Raw genomic sequence first — 15,284 nt, 5'->3', positions numbered from 1 at the left:
AGTATTTCCCCGAGGGGTGTTAATTAAGATGGACATAATTTATGTGAATTATTTTTCTCTATAGTTAATAAATTAATAAATACTAAATAATACAAACTTCCATGTCTTCATTACCATTTATGAGTCAGAGGAAGAGAATATATATATATATATATATATATATCATTCATATTTAATTATCAATAACTTTTAAATATAAGTAATATAAATAAAATAAATAATATATTATACAGTAATATTGTGGTACTCAGTATGTCCTTGTTTGCTGTAAATGGAAGTTTATACTTTGTACTTATTTTTTTATAATAAAATGAGCTTAAAGTTACATATGTTTGACTTTTACGGTAGGTTGTTTTTCTGAATCAGCTATGCCAATGAATATCTGGACTTGTAGGTATTTGCATATAATACACGTAATGGATTGTGTCTAGGTATGTGTATTTGACCTGTGGTAACTGAGATCGGAGACATTGGGACCTGCTGTTGGTTGGGTCTAGGTCCAGGTAATGAGATATTTGTACTCGTTATTCTTTATGCTACATTATAAATACATAATTGTATTATCATATTAATTTATAAATGTGATTGTTATGTTCTTAAGCAATGATGTGATGTAATATTAGTAAGCAGTGATGTTAGATCGTTAACTCATATGTATTAAGTATGATGTAATATCGAGTAAAACAAGTTATGTTTAATAGTCAATTTAAATTGTGTTTAAAATTTTAAATTAGGTTTTATAACTTTTTCTCTTATTGGTCGTCTAAGTAACAATGAAATTCCCCAATAGTTAGAGGTTCCTGAGTCGCAATTTGGTCCAACAGAAAAATGAAGAATCAATGTAAGTTTAAAGTTGGTAAATTGGCATGTATACATCAGCTGAAATAATACTTGGATTGTGTTAGGTTCAGGAGTCATGATATGCTTGCCCCTTTCACAGCTGGGTGGCAGATTACTGATGTGAATCCTTTGGTTATAGACAAGTCAGAGATGAACTTCCTTGCTATGTTTCTTCTATTTTTCTTTAACAAAGGCCACTTAACTTATTGAGTTAAATGAACCCTTCTTACCAACGGATGTTGGTTCAAGTGGTATATGTTTGATTCTCCTTAAGCAGTTTCGAGTTTGAGTCTTGTAAATGGAAAAAATACTTGCTAAGAGAGTTAGCCCCACATACCTGTAGATGTTCCCGACTCGAACAAAATTGCCTCCAGTTTGAGGATACATGTTGGTGGGGAAAAAAATGAAGCCTTACTTTGTATTATATTATTTACCTGACCAATGGTGCCAGGGAAGCTATGTATATGATATTAATGGGAAGAAATATCTTGACTCACTTGCTGGCCTATGGTGCACTACTTTAGGTATTTATGATATTTACTTTCTACTCATTTTCTTCATTTTCTTTTCACTGTCTCTGTTTTTTTCTTCAGAAGATTGGTTTAATCTGAAAGTCAATTTTTGTACTGAGAGTGTTATTTTTGTCACTACAATTGAACTTATGACAAATTGCAAAAACATGATTATGAATGAAATATTTTATCATCCACCATATGATATTATATCAGATACACTCTTAATCATGGAGTATATATTCACATTTAGAAGTAGTAAATGGTACACACTTTTTAAGTCTTTTTTGTGTATTCATGTAAATAAAAGATCAAATATATTAAATTTTGCAGGAGGAAGTGAGCCTCGCCTTGTTGAAGCTGCCACTAAACAATTACAGAAGTTGCCATTTTACCATTCCTTTTGGAACCGTACCACCCAACCTTCTTTGGTATTCTTATCATTCTCCAATAGCCATGCTTTAATTTTCATGTTTTGTATTATGTAATATTGTTTTTTGTGCTTTCCACTTTACAAAATTGATTGTGTCATTGATGATGTACACACTTCATATCAAAATAGTTGTTTTCCCTTTTTATGTTCAAATTATCTTTTACATGCAGGTTCTAGCCAAGGATCTCATAGAAACTTTCACAGCCAGAAAAATGGCTAAAGCTTTTTTTGTTAATAGTGGATCAGAAGCCAATGACACCCAGGTTCCTTTGATCAACATATTATTGAAGTACATAGTTTATGCAGAACAAATGGTAGCTATATTTGAAGTTCATATATTTTCTTTCAGGTCAAACTTGCATGGTATTACAACAATGCACTTGGACGACCAAATAAGAAGAAGTTTATAGCTCGTTTTACCTCGTACACATGACATCTCAACCTGTGATGTTTTCTCTATTTTACCTGAAAAGTGTGCATAGCAGCTGATGTATTTTTTTCCTTTGTGACAGGTATCATGGTTCAACATTAACAGCAGCTAGTCTTACTGGGTAAGATGCACTTGAGAATATTTTCAGTAAACTAGTGCTTATGTAGAACAGCTTTATGTTATTTACATAGAGGAGGCTCTTCACTCACTTAACATGTGTATTTCAGCCTTTCAATTTTACATCATAAGTTTGATTTGCCAGCACCATTTGTCTTGCACACTGATTGTCCACATTACTGGCGCTATCGTCTTCCAGGTTATTATATACTTATATTGATGGATATGTTTGTAGTCATATTTTAAGGCATAAATCTTATACTTGCTTATGAGTTATGAATTAATATCTCAGGTGCAACAGAAGAAGAGTATTCAACAAGGTTAGCCGACAATCTGGAGGAGCTGATTCTAAAAGAGGGACCAGATACAGTACTACAAGATTTCATGCTCTTTGACATTGTTTTCAGCTACTGAAACATTGATTTTCTTACTGAGTGGCATGATTTTTTAACCCAGATTGCTGCATTTATTGCTGAACCAGTAATGGGGGCAGGTGGTGTGATACCTCCACCTTCAACTTATTTTGAAAAGGTATTTTTTTCATCATCAATTCTTAACATATGCTAGAGTTTCTCACTCTCTGTCTCTGGTGTCCACATAATGCATGTTCATTTGTATTCCCAGTCCCAAAGACATGAATGTATCAATCGTAAATAAATTAAACCTTGTTCATAAGTTCATTAGCGAACTTTGTTTATCTGCTTGAATAAATTTAAACCTTTCATATTTTGTTCACATTTTTGCTGGTTCTTATGAAACAAATAAATTATGATACTGTAAATGCATGTGCTCTTGCAATTGCAATTGAAGCACTCAAGATATACAAGTGTGTCTCTTTATATTCACATTTCTTAAAACTTATATGATGCTTATTCTATATGCATGCTTCTATAGTATATTTTGGCTATAAAGTATGATATTATAATAATCTATCACTCATCTTACCAGGGAAATAAATATTGTGGACGAAGTGAACAAAATTTCACCAAAGTTCCAAGATGGCCTAAAGGCATTTTCTGATAATCCTATAATTGGAGAGGTATCTATTATTTGCTCCATAGATCTTAGTTAGTAGTTATAATAAATGCACAACAAAAATAACATTCTGGATCTGCAGATACGAGGAACCGGCTTGATTTTGGCGACAGAGTTTGCAGACAATAAGTCACCTAACAATCCATTCCCTCCCGAATGGGGCAAGTTCTATACTTTTCACCCATGTTTTTTGCCCATTCCTATTTTGTATTGTCAATATTTTATTAGTTGTCTCTACGTAAATATATTTCCACGTATTCATTGGTGGTACATGAATGAGACAAGTATGCTGTTTTTAGAGTGATATCAGCATATTTTCCTAGTTTTGACACTTCTGTATATTGATTATTGCAGGGGTGGGTGCCTATTTTGGAGCACAAATTGGGAAATGACTTTAGATTTGGTTTTTATGCATAGTTGGTCTAATGTTTTCTAATTTGTCCTCCAATGGGCATATTACACTTTCACAAATACAAGAGCTCAAGTCTCAGCTTAACTAGTACCTGAAACCAGTGATAATGATCTTAGTTTTCAGGAAGTGTAATTTCATCATGTACTTGTGCTCATTTGTTATAGGTATTTCATCATTGGAACCTTAATCCAATGCCAAGTAAATTAAAGATGTGAAGCAAACAATTAAACAAGTAAAAGCAAAGTTGGTTATGTATAAATAATAAGGATAAAATCATTCTTGGCACCAAAATAAGCCAAACTGTAAGAATGACTCTAAATGAGGAGTTAGACTCGTCTTGTGAAAAAATACACTAAAAAACTAAAACATAATGATATTTATAACCTTTAATTTTTATTGAAGTTACAGTTTTGGCCTTAAAAGTACACTACAAAATACAACTTGCCTCGGAGTCTTACTCCTGAATCAAGATTTAGTATTTTTGGAAGCTTGTCTTCTAGCACGTCTCTCTCTAGAGCTTGATGAAGGGATATACCTTCCTCCATTTTCAGATTCAGATTTTTCATCTAAATCTCTAAATGATTTCTGTCTCAATACAATATTTAAAATTGATTAATTTGATAAATGGTTGTTAAATAGAAATAAAAGAGAAAAGATAGTTGATGTTAGTTTAGATACCTGACTGAGTTCAGAAAAACTAACAGCATAGAAAGTGACAGCTGCAGCAGCTACAATTCCAACAACAGGTATAGCTATTTGCATGGCATCCATTTCTCTCTATTTCTCACTCACACTATAGGTATAATGAGTGTGTGGATGAATTATGGAGAAGAAGTTCATAAGGATAAGATAAGAAAAGCTTCTTAGGCTATTACTTTTTAATCATTTTCTGTAAAATTATTTCTAAAACTAAACAAAATAATAATACACATATGATGTTTTGATTGATAGGATAAGATAACTTATCTTCTTAAGAAATACTTTATTCTCTTCACTTAATCATTAGAAAACATTTGTTGTCCTACTTTTTGTATTACTTCATGTCACTTCTAATTTGTTGAAAAACGTTATTTAAATTAAAATAATAATTATTGAACATTTTCTAGCCATCATTTCATCGGGAATACATTTGCTGTCCCACACTTTGTGTCACCCCATGTACCATAAGCTTATGATTGGTCAGAAAAATATTTAATAATTAAATTTTAACTTAAATATATTTTTTCTGACCAATCACATGTCCATGAGATATTGAATGACACAAAATGTGAGACAATAAATGTGTACTCCATTTCATTTAGCACATTCAGTGATACAAAAGAGTGAGACATCAGACCTGTAGGAGAGTAAGTCGAGTAGTATAAACCAAATTTAATTGGAAAATCAGAAAGTGAAAATAGAAATTATAGTAAGTAGTAATTGATTTGTTATACTCTGGTGGGCTTATTGTACCCAGAGAGCCCATTAAGGGGTATGTAAGGACATAAAATTTAAAAGAATGTCAAAATATGAACTATAAAGTTTGGCACTTCTTGGAGTCATACAAATTGGACAAACAGAAACATGTTAGAAGAAATCTCCCCTTTGTTTTCAATTGTCCTCTAATTATTCAAAAAAGAATTAATATGTATATACTGACAGTGTAAGTGTTTTTATACTGTCAGTAAATCTCCATCATTCATATGTTAACTATTATTGACTTTTAAATAAAAGTATTACAAATCAATTATGGATGATGTGCTGATTTTACATTGTTAGTGCATAGATTTTAAACTCATTTAAAAATAGTGGATGATAATCAAAACAGATTATGCTATGGAGTTTGGACAAATAGAAGTTGTAGTTTAAATTCACTAAGAATGAAGTTGGTTTGGTTAATAATGAATTGACTAATACCATACGTAGTTATAAGTTAATTTTTTTTTGTCAACTATGAGATATATTTATAAGTTTTTTCTAAGTAGTTATAAAGTTTTGAAGTCTATCTTTACTTTAACCAGTCCCCATAAGTCCATAACCAAACTTACACAAACTTGTCATTTATATAAAAAAAATTAAAATTAAATGCTTTTACAAAATATCTCTAGCTTTTTTGATAAAAAAAACCTATATGTTATATGATTTTTTTTATTATTTAAAGAGTAAATCATATCAATATATTCAAAAAAAAATTATCTCATAAAGGCAGTGAAGAAATTTGACAAGCTTGAGTTTTATTATACACTAGTTTGTAGCCCCATCCAAGTAAATAAAAATTCTAATTATAAATAAAATATTAAAATAAAGGATTAAAAATCTTAATTTTAAATTGTTTATGTATTTGATACTCCAATTAGTAATTATTTAATTAATAAATAACTAATTAATTATAAATAAATAATAAAAAGCTATAAACACAACTTATTAAATTTGTTACTAGCTAAAAAAAAAAGACTAAAAAATACATTCAATATGTATGTATTAAATAAATAATTAGTAATTAGAGTAAATACATAAATAACTAAAAAATAATTCAATACTTTATTTATATTTAACATGCAATATTTTTATTTATTTAGAGATAAGGTGAAAGATTAAAAATATTATGATTTTTTAGTTTGAGGTAACTAATGTAACTTTAAGGATAAAATTTGAAAAGTGAATTATAGAAAGCTAATTTTACTTTCTAAATATTACATTTTATAACTTTCTAAATAATTCATCTCATTGACTCCATAATAAGCGAGAAATTTTGTTACCTTGATTGATCATTCACAATTTGTCTGATTCGAAGTTACACAATTGATATCACCATCTTCATGTTTATCTTGTAGTATATAATGTTGATGTTGCTCTAACTTAAAAAGTTGATCATTGGTTGAGCTCATGTGAATATAATTATACAATGTAAACACAACCATAATAATCTTGATTTGGATCTTTACATGGAATTTGGTTAAGAAATTTCTATATTTTTTTTAGGACTCTAAATGATCTCTCGATACAGCTACGAAGTAATGAATGTGTACGATTAAAAGCTTTTTCATCATTATTAGGTGCCTCCTTTTTAAATTGTGATTAACGGTACCTTATTTTTTGATATGGTACCATATCTATCATTCTCTATGATATCTCTTATCCATCAAATAATACATACCTAGTTAAATTTGAAAAAATGAAATCAATAAATATGATCATCATACTTTAAGCAATAAATAATAATAATTTAAAAAAAAATTGTAGAAGCCACACGAATGGAGGACTACTGGTTTGTTTATGCGAGTGAAACCTAAATGGAGGAAATGAAGGAATGACATATAAGGTTAAAACAATATTTTTAATTGAGGGGTGTTATCTAATTTGTTAAAATATTGAAGGATAAAATTAAAAATCAAATTATTAAAATTTACTTTCAATTTTTAAATGTTACTTGAAATAGCTTTCTAAAAAATAATTTTAAACGCTACAAACTCTTTTTTTAAAAGGTACAAACTACTTTCAATTTTTGTTTATTAAGCACCTCTAAAAGCTTTTTTAGTGACTCAAGAAGATTCAAGTAATTGGAAAGTTACTTTAAAGGTTTGTCGAAGAATATCCTAATATATTATTTTATTAAACTTGTAGTAATTAAAACCTTAAATTTAGTATATTGTTTTAGGAATTATTTATTTTGTAGTAATTTGTTAATTTACTAATTTTGAATAAAATTACTTCCTAAAACAAAGCTAAACAGTCAAAAATAAAAAATTGTGTAATCTTAATTGACTTTATTTTTTTAATAATTAGAATACAGAAAAAATGTATGAGCTACAAATATGAGGTTTTAGGAATAATTTATTTTGTAGTAATTTACTAACATATCAAAATTTGAATAAAATTAATTCATAAAATAAAACTAACCAGTCAAATGTAAAAAATAGTATAATCTGATTTGAATTAAATTTTTTTAATAATTAGAATACAGAAAAAATGTATGAGCTACAATATATGAGGTTTTAGGAATTATTTCTTTTGTAGTAAATTTTAATTTACTAACATATAAAAATTTGAATAAAATTAATTCATAAATAAAACTAACCAGTCAAACGTAAAAAACAGTGTAATCTGAATTGACTTTATTTTTTTAATAATTAGAAAACATAAAAAATGTATGAGCATAAAATATAAAGAATGATGTTTTAGGAATTACTTATTTCGTAGTAATCTGTTAATTTACTAACATATCAAAATTTGAATAAAATTAATTCCTAAAATAAAGCTAACCAGACAAACGTAAAAAATTGCGTAATTTGAATTGAATTTACTTTTTTAATAATTAGATTATAGAAAAAATATATGCACTACAATACATGAGATTTTTACTCTATTAATATATCATCCATAATTCATGTTTAATTATAATTTAATTTTAATATAAAAATACAAATAAATAATATCAAATATATTAACTATCTATAAATCTTTACAAGCTACATAAAAACTTAACTTTGTACATAAGTTATTAAATCAGAATTATTCGATAAAACTAGTTTCATAGCTAAAATTTGAAATATGATTATAAAATACATACAATACTTATTTTTTATTTACTTATTATTTATATAGTTATTTATTAATTAAATAATTATTAATTAAAGTAATTAAATATATAAATAATTTATAAATAAATTTCAATATTGACTAGAATTATTTTTCTCCATAGTTAACAATAATACTAAATAAAGGTACAAACCTCAATTAATGCATTGATTTAGTGGAAGATATAGTTTCTTTACACTAGTATCACAAATAATTTATAGATAAAATTTATCTACTGAACATTCTAAAGTTTTTTACACTGTCAATACATTATATATCATTAATTTGTATTATTTTTATTTGAGAATCAATAGTGGTTAAGAAATCAATAGTAAATGATTTACTGACAGTGTAAAAAAACACTTACACTATATGTATACGTATTAAACTCTCATAAATATTACTAACTTAATATAAATGTTAAGTCTCCCTTACAATCTTATCACTACTCCTCACTTCCTTTGATCACATTGTTGAGAGATCGATAACACAATCATGGATAAGCTGCTCGCAAAATCTTCTTTGGCAAAGGATGAAAGGTGTTTGTTTCTTCTATGATTATTGATCACAGTTCTATCCTGCATGTATCTAAATTGATATAATGATTTTGAAATTGATAATACCTTTCATTGCTTTCTATGATAAAATACAGTGCTGAATATTACCACTCTATATTTATATTTATATTTATATTCATATTCATATGCAGAGATGTTAAACTTAAATGTCCTTTTATTGATACATTCATGAGTATGGTATTATGGTTGAGTGCATAACCTATGCTTTTTATCTTTAAATTCTGGGTACATATTACGGTTATAACAATTATTACAAGTCAAAATTTGGTGGAGAGTCCAAGTTTAAGTGTTTTGTTGTTTAAATTCGGTCTGTTTAATGAATATGTTAAAGTACTGAGTTAATGAATCACTAGTTGGATCGGTAGGTCACTGATTGGATCGATGGGTCAATTGAATTATTTAACTTGATTTACATTAAAAATTCTAAAAATTATAATATTAGTTAATATTATTTAATAATTATATATTCAAAATTTAACCATATTATCATATCTAATTAAAAAATCAACAAATAATATTTCACTACCATAAAATGTCACAAATAATTTAAAAATATTGTCAAACAACATATATATTATACTTTAATTATAACAAAAAGTGCATATAAATTTAAAATTTAATTAAAGAATGAAATGTTTGCTATAATATAAATTAATAAATCACAAATATAACTATAAATATAAATAAGTTAAAAATATTTGATTTTTTTTTCACTCAAAACGTTATCATTTTGGTTGTTTTAAAAAAATATTTTCTGATTGACTCGGTCGGTCCAACCGGTCCGACCATCCAAGTCACGGATTTTAGATTTAAACCGACAGAGTTAAACCAAGTCAATCCATTTTTGATGCAAAACTGATTAAATGAGGGGCTCGTATTAGTCAAATGCTCGATTCATGATTGAATTAGTCGGACTGTCCAATTCGAGCCGAGTTTTATAACACTGATCAAATTTAGTTTAAGTTTGGGACATACATAAAAATATATATTCATTAATTTTTCCCTTTTCCCGATATATTTTGAGACAATGTCCTAAGTTTAGAAGCATGATGTCATGTGTACGAGCTGAAATACCTTGATTGTATCAGGTTTAGGACACATCATATGCTTGCCCCTTTCACACCTGGGAGGACGACTAATCCTGTGATTATAGACAAGTCAGAGGTGCATTTCCTTGTTGTGTTTCTTTTATTATTTTTTTAACAAAAGTGACTTAACCTATATTGAGTTAAATGAAGGTTTATTTTATTTTCATTTGAAATATATTTGTTTTTGAATTATATAATTTTATCTAACCATGGTGTTAGGGATGCTATGTATATGACATTAATGGGAAGAAATATCTTGACGCACTTGCTGGCCTATGGTGCACTAGTTTAGGTATTTCTAATATTTACTTTATATTTATTTTATGCCACCTATGTTGAACTTGTAACAAATTGAAAAAAAATATGAATATGAATGAAATATTTTATTTTCCATGATTTGGTATTATATCATATACTCTCTGAATCATGGGGTATATTCACATCTAGATCGAAGTTATAAATGATGCAGAAATTTTAAGACTTTTTTGTGTATGCATGCATGTAAATGGTTTTACTAAAAATATCAAATATATTAATTTTTGTAGGAGGAAGTGAGTCTCGCCTTATTGAAGCTGCTACTGCACAATTAAAGAAGTTGCCATTTTACCATTCATTTTTTAACAGGACTACTGAACCTTCTTTGGTATTTATATATATATAGCATTATTTATGTTTATTTTCATGTTTTGTATTATGTAAAATATGTTTTTGGTGCTTTTCATAACAAAACTGTTGATTTCTAATTTTATATTCAAATTTATTTTTGACACACAGGTTCTAGCCAATGAGCTCATAGAATTATTTACAGCTAGAAAAATGGCGAAAGCTTTTTTTGTTAATAGTGGATCAGAAGCCAATGACACTGTGGTTCGTTTGATGAATACTCACTTATATTTCTTACATTCTCATATTTTCTTGTTTGAATTTTCATTCAATTGTAATTTGAAAGCTAGATATTTTGGATTGTAAATTTAGATCTGCTTTTATAAAGGTTTAGTAAAAGATATAAACAACAAAAATGATGATAAATAGATGACATATCAACCTATTACAGAAGTAAATTATAACACTTGAGATCGACCAAGACCCATGAATATACTGAGCGTGTCACCAACAGCTTAAATACACTTGTATTATTTTATTCTCTATACCTCCGCAACTCGAACCCGTGACATCTTGTATAAATAGTCAGTATATCAATGAGTCGCTACCATTAAGTTATTGTAGTTTAATGGTAGCGACTATTTATCCTTGAGCTCACGTGCTCGAGTCGTGGAAATCTCCCCTTTGTAGATAATAAAATAATGTAAGAGTATTTAAGCTGCTGAATGACACGTTCAACATATTCATGTGTATAAAAGGTCGCATGTCATAATTTATGTCGGTATTACATGCAGAAGATATGGTAGCTATATTTAAAGTTCATATATTTTCTTTCAGGTCAAACTTGTATGGTACTACAACAATGCACTTGGACGACCAAAGAAGAAGAAGTTTATAGCTCGTGATGAATCGTACACATGCAATCTCAACCTGTGATGTTTTCTCTATTTTACCTGAAAAATGTGCATAGCTTATGTACTTTTTTTCCTTCTGACAGGTATCATGGTTCAACAATGATAGCAGCTAGTCTTTCTGGGTAGGGTGCAATGGAGAATTTTTGATTATTTTCACTAAACTAGTGTTTAAGTAGAACAACTTTATGTTATTTACATTGAGGCCATTCACTCACTTAACTGAAAAATGTGTATTTCAGCCTTCCAGCTTTACATTATAAGTTTGATCTGCCACTTCCATTTGTCTTACACACCAACTCTCCACATTACTGGCGCTATCATCTTCCAGGTTGTTATATTGATGGATATATTTTAGAACAAATGTGTGTCGACATATAATATCCGACACACGTACCCGTGCTTAAGGCATAAATCTTATACTTGCTTATGAATATCTCAGGTGAAACAGAAGAAGAGTTTTCAACAAGGTTAGCCAACAATCTGGAGAAGTTGATTCTAAAAGAGGGACCAGATACAGTACTAAACATTTCACACTCTTTTACATTATCTTCAACACTAATATGTTATATATCCTTCTACTAAATCCTTCTACTCACAAGAAAGTGACATATGTCACTTATAAATTAATCATTAATAAATAAAATGTCTATCTCTTTGTGACATATGTCTTATGGTGGGTAGGAGGAAAAGTATGAGCATATAGTAGGAGAATATATCACTGACCGACATGATTTTTTATCGCAGATTGCTGCATTTATTGCTGAACCCTTAATGGCGGCCGGTGGTCTGATACCTCCACCTGCAACTTATTTTGAAAAGGTATTTTTTTTTCCATCATCAATTCTTCACACATGTTAGATACATGAATGCATCGATAATAAACTATCTTTTAATCTGTAAGAGTAAGAGATGAGCTTATAATGTATGTTGTAGGTCTGAGGAACCAGTTTGCTCTCACCATCATCATGATTTTATGTGATAGAAGTTAGATATAGGAACCCTTAGGACAATAGAGTCACACGTCCTTTTTAACTATCCCTCCAACCAAGACTCCATTAGAATTTTAATTTGAAAGAAGAGGATAACAACTTTTTCTCTCAATGCATTGAATTCTTATGCAGATCCAAGCCGTTCTCAAGAAGTATGACATTCTTTTTGTTGCTGATGAGGTGCTTCCTTAACTCTTCAAATATTGTTAATTGGTTATGTGAGAGATCCTTTAGCAGAGTTTTTTATACTGATGATTGTGTGTGTATGTTTCTTTTGAAGGTAATCTGTGGATTTGGAAGACTTGGAACAATGTTTGGGTGTGACAAGTACAATATCAAACCAGATCTTGTTTCCTTAGCTAAGGTAAACATGAAACAAGTCTAACTACATATTCTTAGAGTAAATACAAATTTTACTCCCTTATATTTTTCGACCTTACTAGTTTAGTCATTCAAAAAAAGAAAAGACCTAAAATGGTTCCAAAAAATTTCAAATGTGGGTCAAATTAGTCTTTTTTAACATGTTTTACAACAATTGGTTTCTGAGTTCTAGGCACTTTCTTCTGGATATTTGCCAATTGGAGCCGTTCTTGTGAGCCCAGAAGTTTCAGAAGTTATAGACTCACAAAGCAAAGAAATTGGTATGGTGGTTCATTGACTACATCATTAATCACCACATCTTATGATTTTGTACTTCTGACTCATGTTTGATTACTTTAGGTTCATTTTTTCATGGCTTTACTTATTCTGGACATCCAGTTTCATGTGCTCTTGCAATTGAAGCACTCAAGATATACAAGTGTGTCTCTTTATATTCACATTTCTTAAAACTTATATGATGCTTATTCTATATGCATGCTTCTATAGTATATTTTGGCTATAAAGTATGATATTATAATAATCTATCCCTCATCTTACCAGGGAAGGAAATATTGTGGACAAAGTGAACAAAATTTCCCCAAAGTTCCAAGATGGCCTAAAAGCATTTTCTGACAGTCCTATAATTGGAGAGGTATATATTATTTGCACGTTAGTTCTAAGTTAATAGTTATAATAAATATACAACAAAGGTAACATCTCTGAATGTGCATCTGCAGATACGAGGAACCGGGTTGATTCTAGGAGTTGAGTTTGTAAAAAATAAGTCACCTAATGATCCATTCCCTGAAGAATGGGGCAAGTTCTTTATTTTTCACCTTCCTATTTTGTTTTATTTGGTGATCTTAATAGAAATATAAGCAATATGCATGCATGTGTAGTGTGTAGCTGTCCTTTAATACAAAATATGGAGACATTTAATCATTAAGTGGGTTGCTTCATTTTCAAGTAATGAATGAAACATTTTTAGAGTGATATCAGCATATTATGCTAGTTTTGACAGTGATGTATATTGATTATTGCAGGGGTAGGTAACTATTTTGGAGCACAATGTGAGAAGCATGGCCTCATAGTTCGTTCGGGTGGAGATACCATCATGTTGTCTCCACCATTAATTATTTCCCCACAAGAAGTTGATGAGGTAACTTAACAAATTGGGAAATCACTTTGAATTTGGATTTTATGCATAGTTGGTCTAATGTTTTTTATTTTGTCCTCTAATCATGCACACCAATTTTGTCAGGTTTGACGAAATATTGATTTAGATTATGTCTCATATGTTCCTGTGAAACTAATAGAAATATATTATGTCAAATAAAATTTTAAAACATTTATTATTAATATTATTTTTGCTTCATAATGATTTATTTAGGATCTGAAACATATAAGACATACTATAATAAATTTGTGTTCATCAAAATTAGGGCTCATGGTTTTGCACATGAGCATTTCTTACACCTTTTTCATTGGGGAAAAGGAGAGAAAATGTCTACTGAGAAATGTTTCATGTAATAGAAATTATGTCTAAATATTAAATGACTATTCTAAGAATCAAACTTTCAATCATCAATTTTTCATTTGGAACAAAAAAGAAATATATCTTGGTAATCAAATAATCAATATCAAAATATAGTTAATATATCTTCAGTACCCATCAAAACTCATTAGAGCCTAATTTATATTTGTTTGTCTTACCTCTGATGTTTGACATATAAACAATATCTAGCTAAGGAATAAGCTTTCTTTCTTCTTCTTGATATTGTTATTCACTAGACAATTATGTCATACTATGGCTATTACTTTTAAATTAGGATTTTATTATGTCTGAGATATTCATTTCCCTTTTCTGTCACAGTTACTCAGTATTTTTGGGAAAGCACTGAAAGCTACAGAAGAGAGGGTGCAAAAGCTCAAGTCTCAACTGAAGTCAAAGTTGTGATTAGAATTAATTGGGAGAAGGTTTCGTATTATGTTTAATTAGTTTAAATGGTCAAAACGTTTTGGTTGAATAGAATAATTTCATATATAATTATTATTTTTTATCAATAAATATATAATTATATATAAACACTAAAATTTATATAGTTATAATTATGTACAATCTCTCATACTTCTTTGGACCAGATTAATAAAACAAAACATTTAACAAATGTTCCATTTTTTTTAATTTTAAGTGAATTTTCTAGTTACCCAACCAAAAAACTTTCCGTGTATCCATATATGATTTATTTCCTAGATTACAAAAGGGTGGAATATAAATTTTAATAAACCACTACATAAATTATTAAAAATACAAAAATGTAATTTTGGAAAGTTTGGTCCGGCCTATTTGGATATTATTAAGGATTTTAAAAGTCTAACTAATTAATATTTATAGACATATTTAAAATTTTGGTTT

General features: G+C 28.8%; 2 protein-coding genes across 3 annotated transcripts in view; one reads left to right on the top strand and one right to left on the bottom strand.

The window, feature by feature from the left end:
* Window positions 1-15,284, bottom strand: part of LOC109355540 (probable protein S-acyltransferase 19) — a 31,826-nt gene that overhangs the window by 9,742 nt on the left and 6,800 nt on the right. The gene's annotated exons all lie outside the window — the stretch shown is intronic.
* On the top strand, window positions 902-14,825 carry LOC109354047 (gamma aminobutyrate transaminase 3, chloroplastic-like). Its single transcript, XM_019596400.1, has 18 exons — window positions 902-972; window positions 10,061-10,078; window positions 10,222-10,294; window positions 10,548-10,645; window positions 10,777-10,869; window positions 11,443-11,516; window positions 11,603-11,641; window positions 11,759-11,847; window positions 11,959-12,035; window positions 12,264-12,338; window positions 12,641-12,688; window positions 12,789-12,872; window positions 13,062-13,149; window positions 13,229-13,307; window positions 13,430-13,520; window positions 13,606-13,684; window positions 13,912-14,027; window positions 14,742-14,825. The coding sequence occupies exons 1-18, from the start codon at window positions 922-924 to the stop codon at window positions 14,823-14,825; spliced, it is 1,356 nt and encodes a 451-aa protein (XP_019451945.1). The 5' UTR covers window positions 902-921.

This window comes from Lupinus angustifolius, chromosome LG08 (genome assembly GCF_001865875.1).
Source record: "Lupinus angustifolius cultivar Tanjil chromosome LG08, LupAngTanjil_v1.0, whole genome shotgun sequence".
Classification (NCBI taxonomy): Eukaryota; Viridiplantae; Streptophyta; class Magnoliopsida; order Fabales; family Fabaceae; genus Lupinus; species Lupinus angustifolius.
Note: the sequence above shows the minus strand (reverse complement) of the source record. Positions and strands in the feature narration are given on the sequence as shown.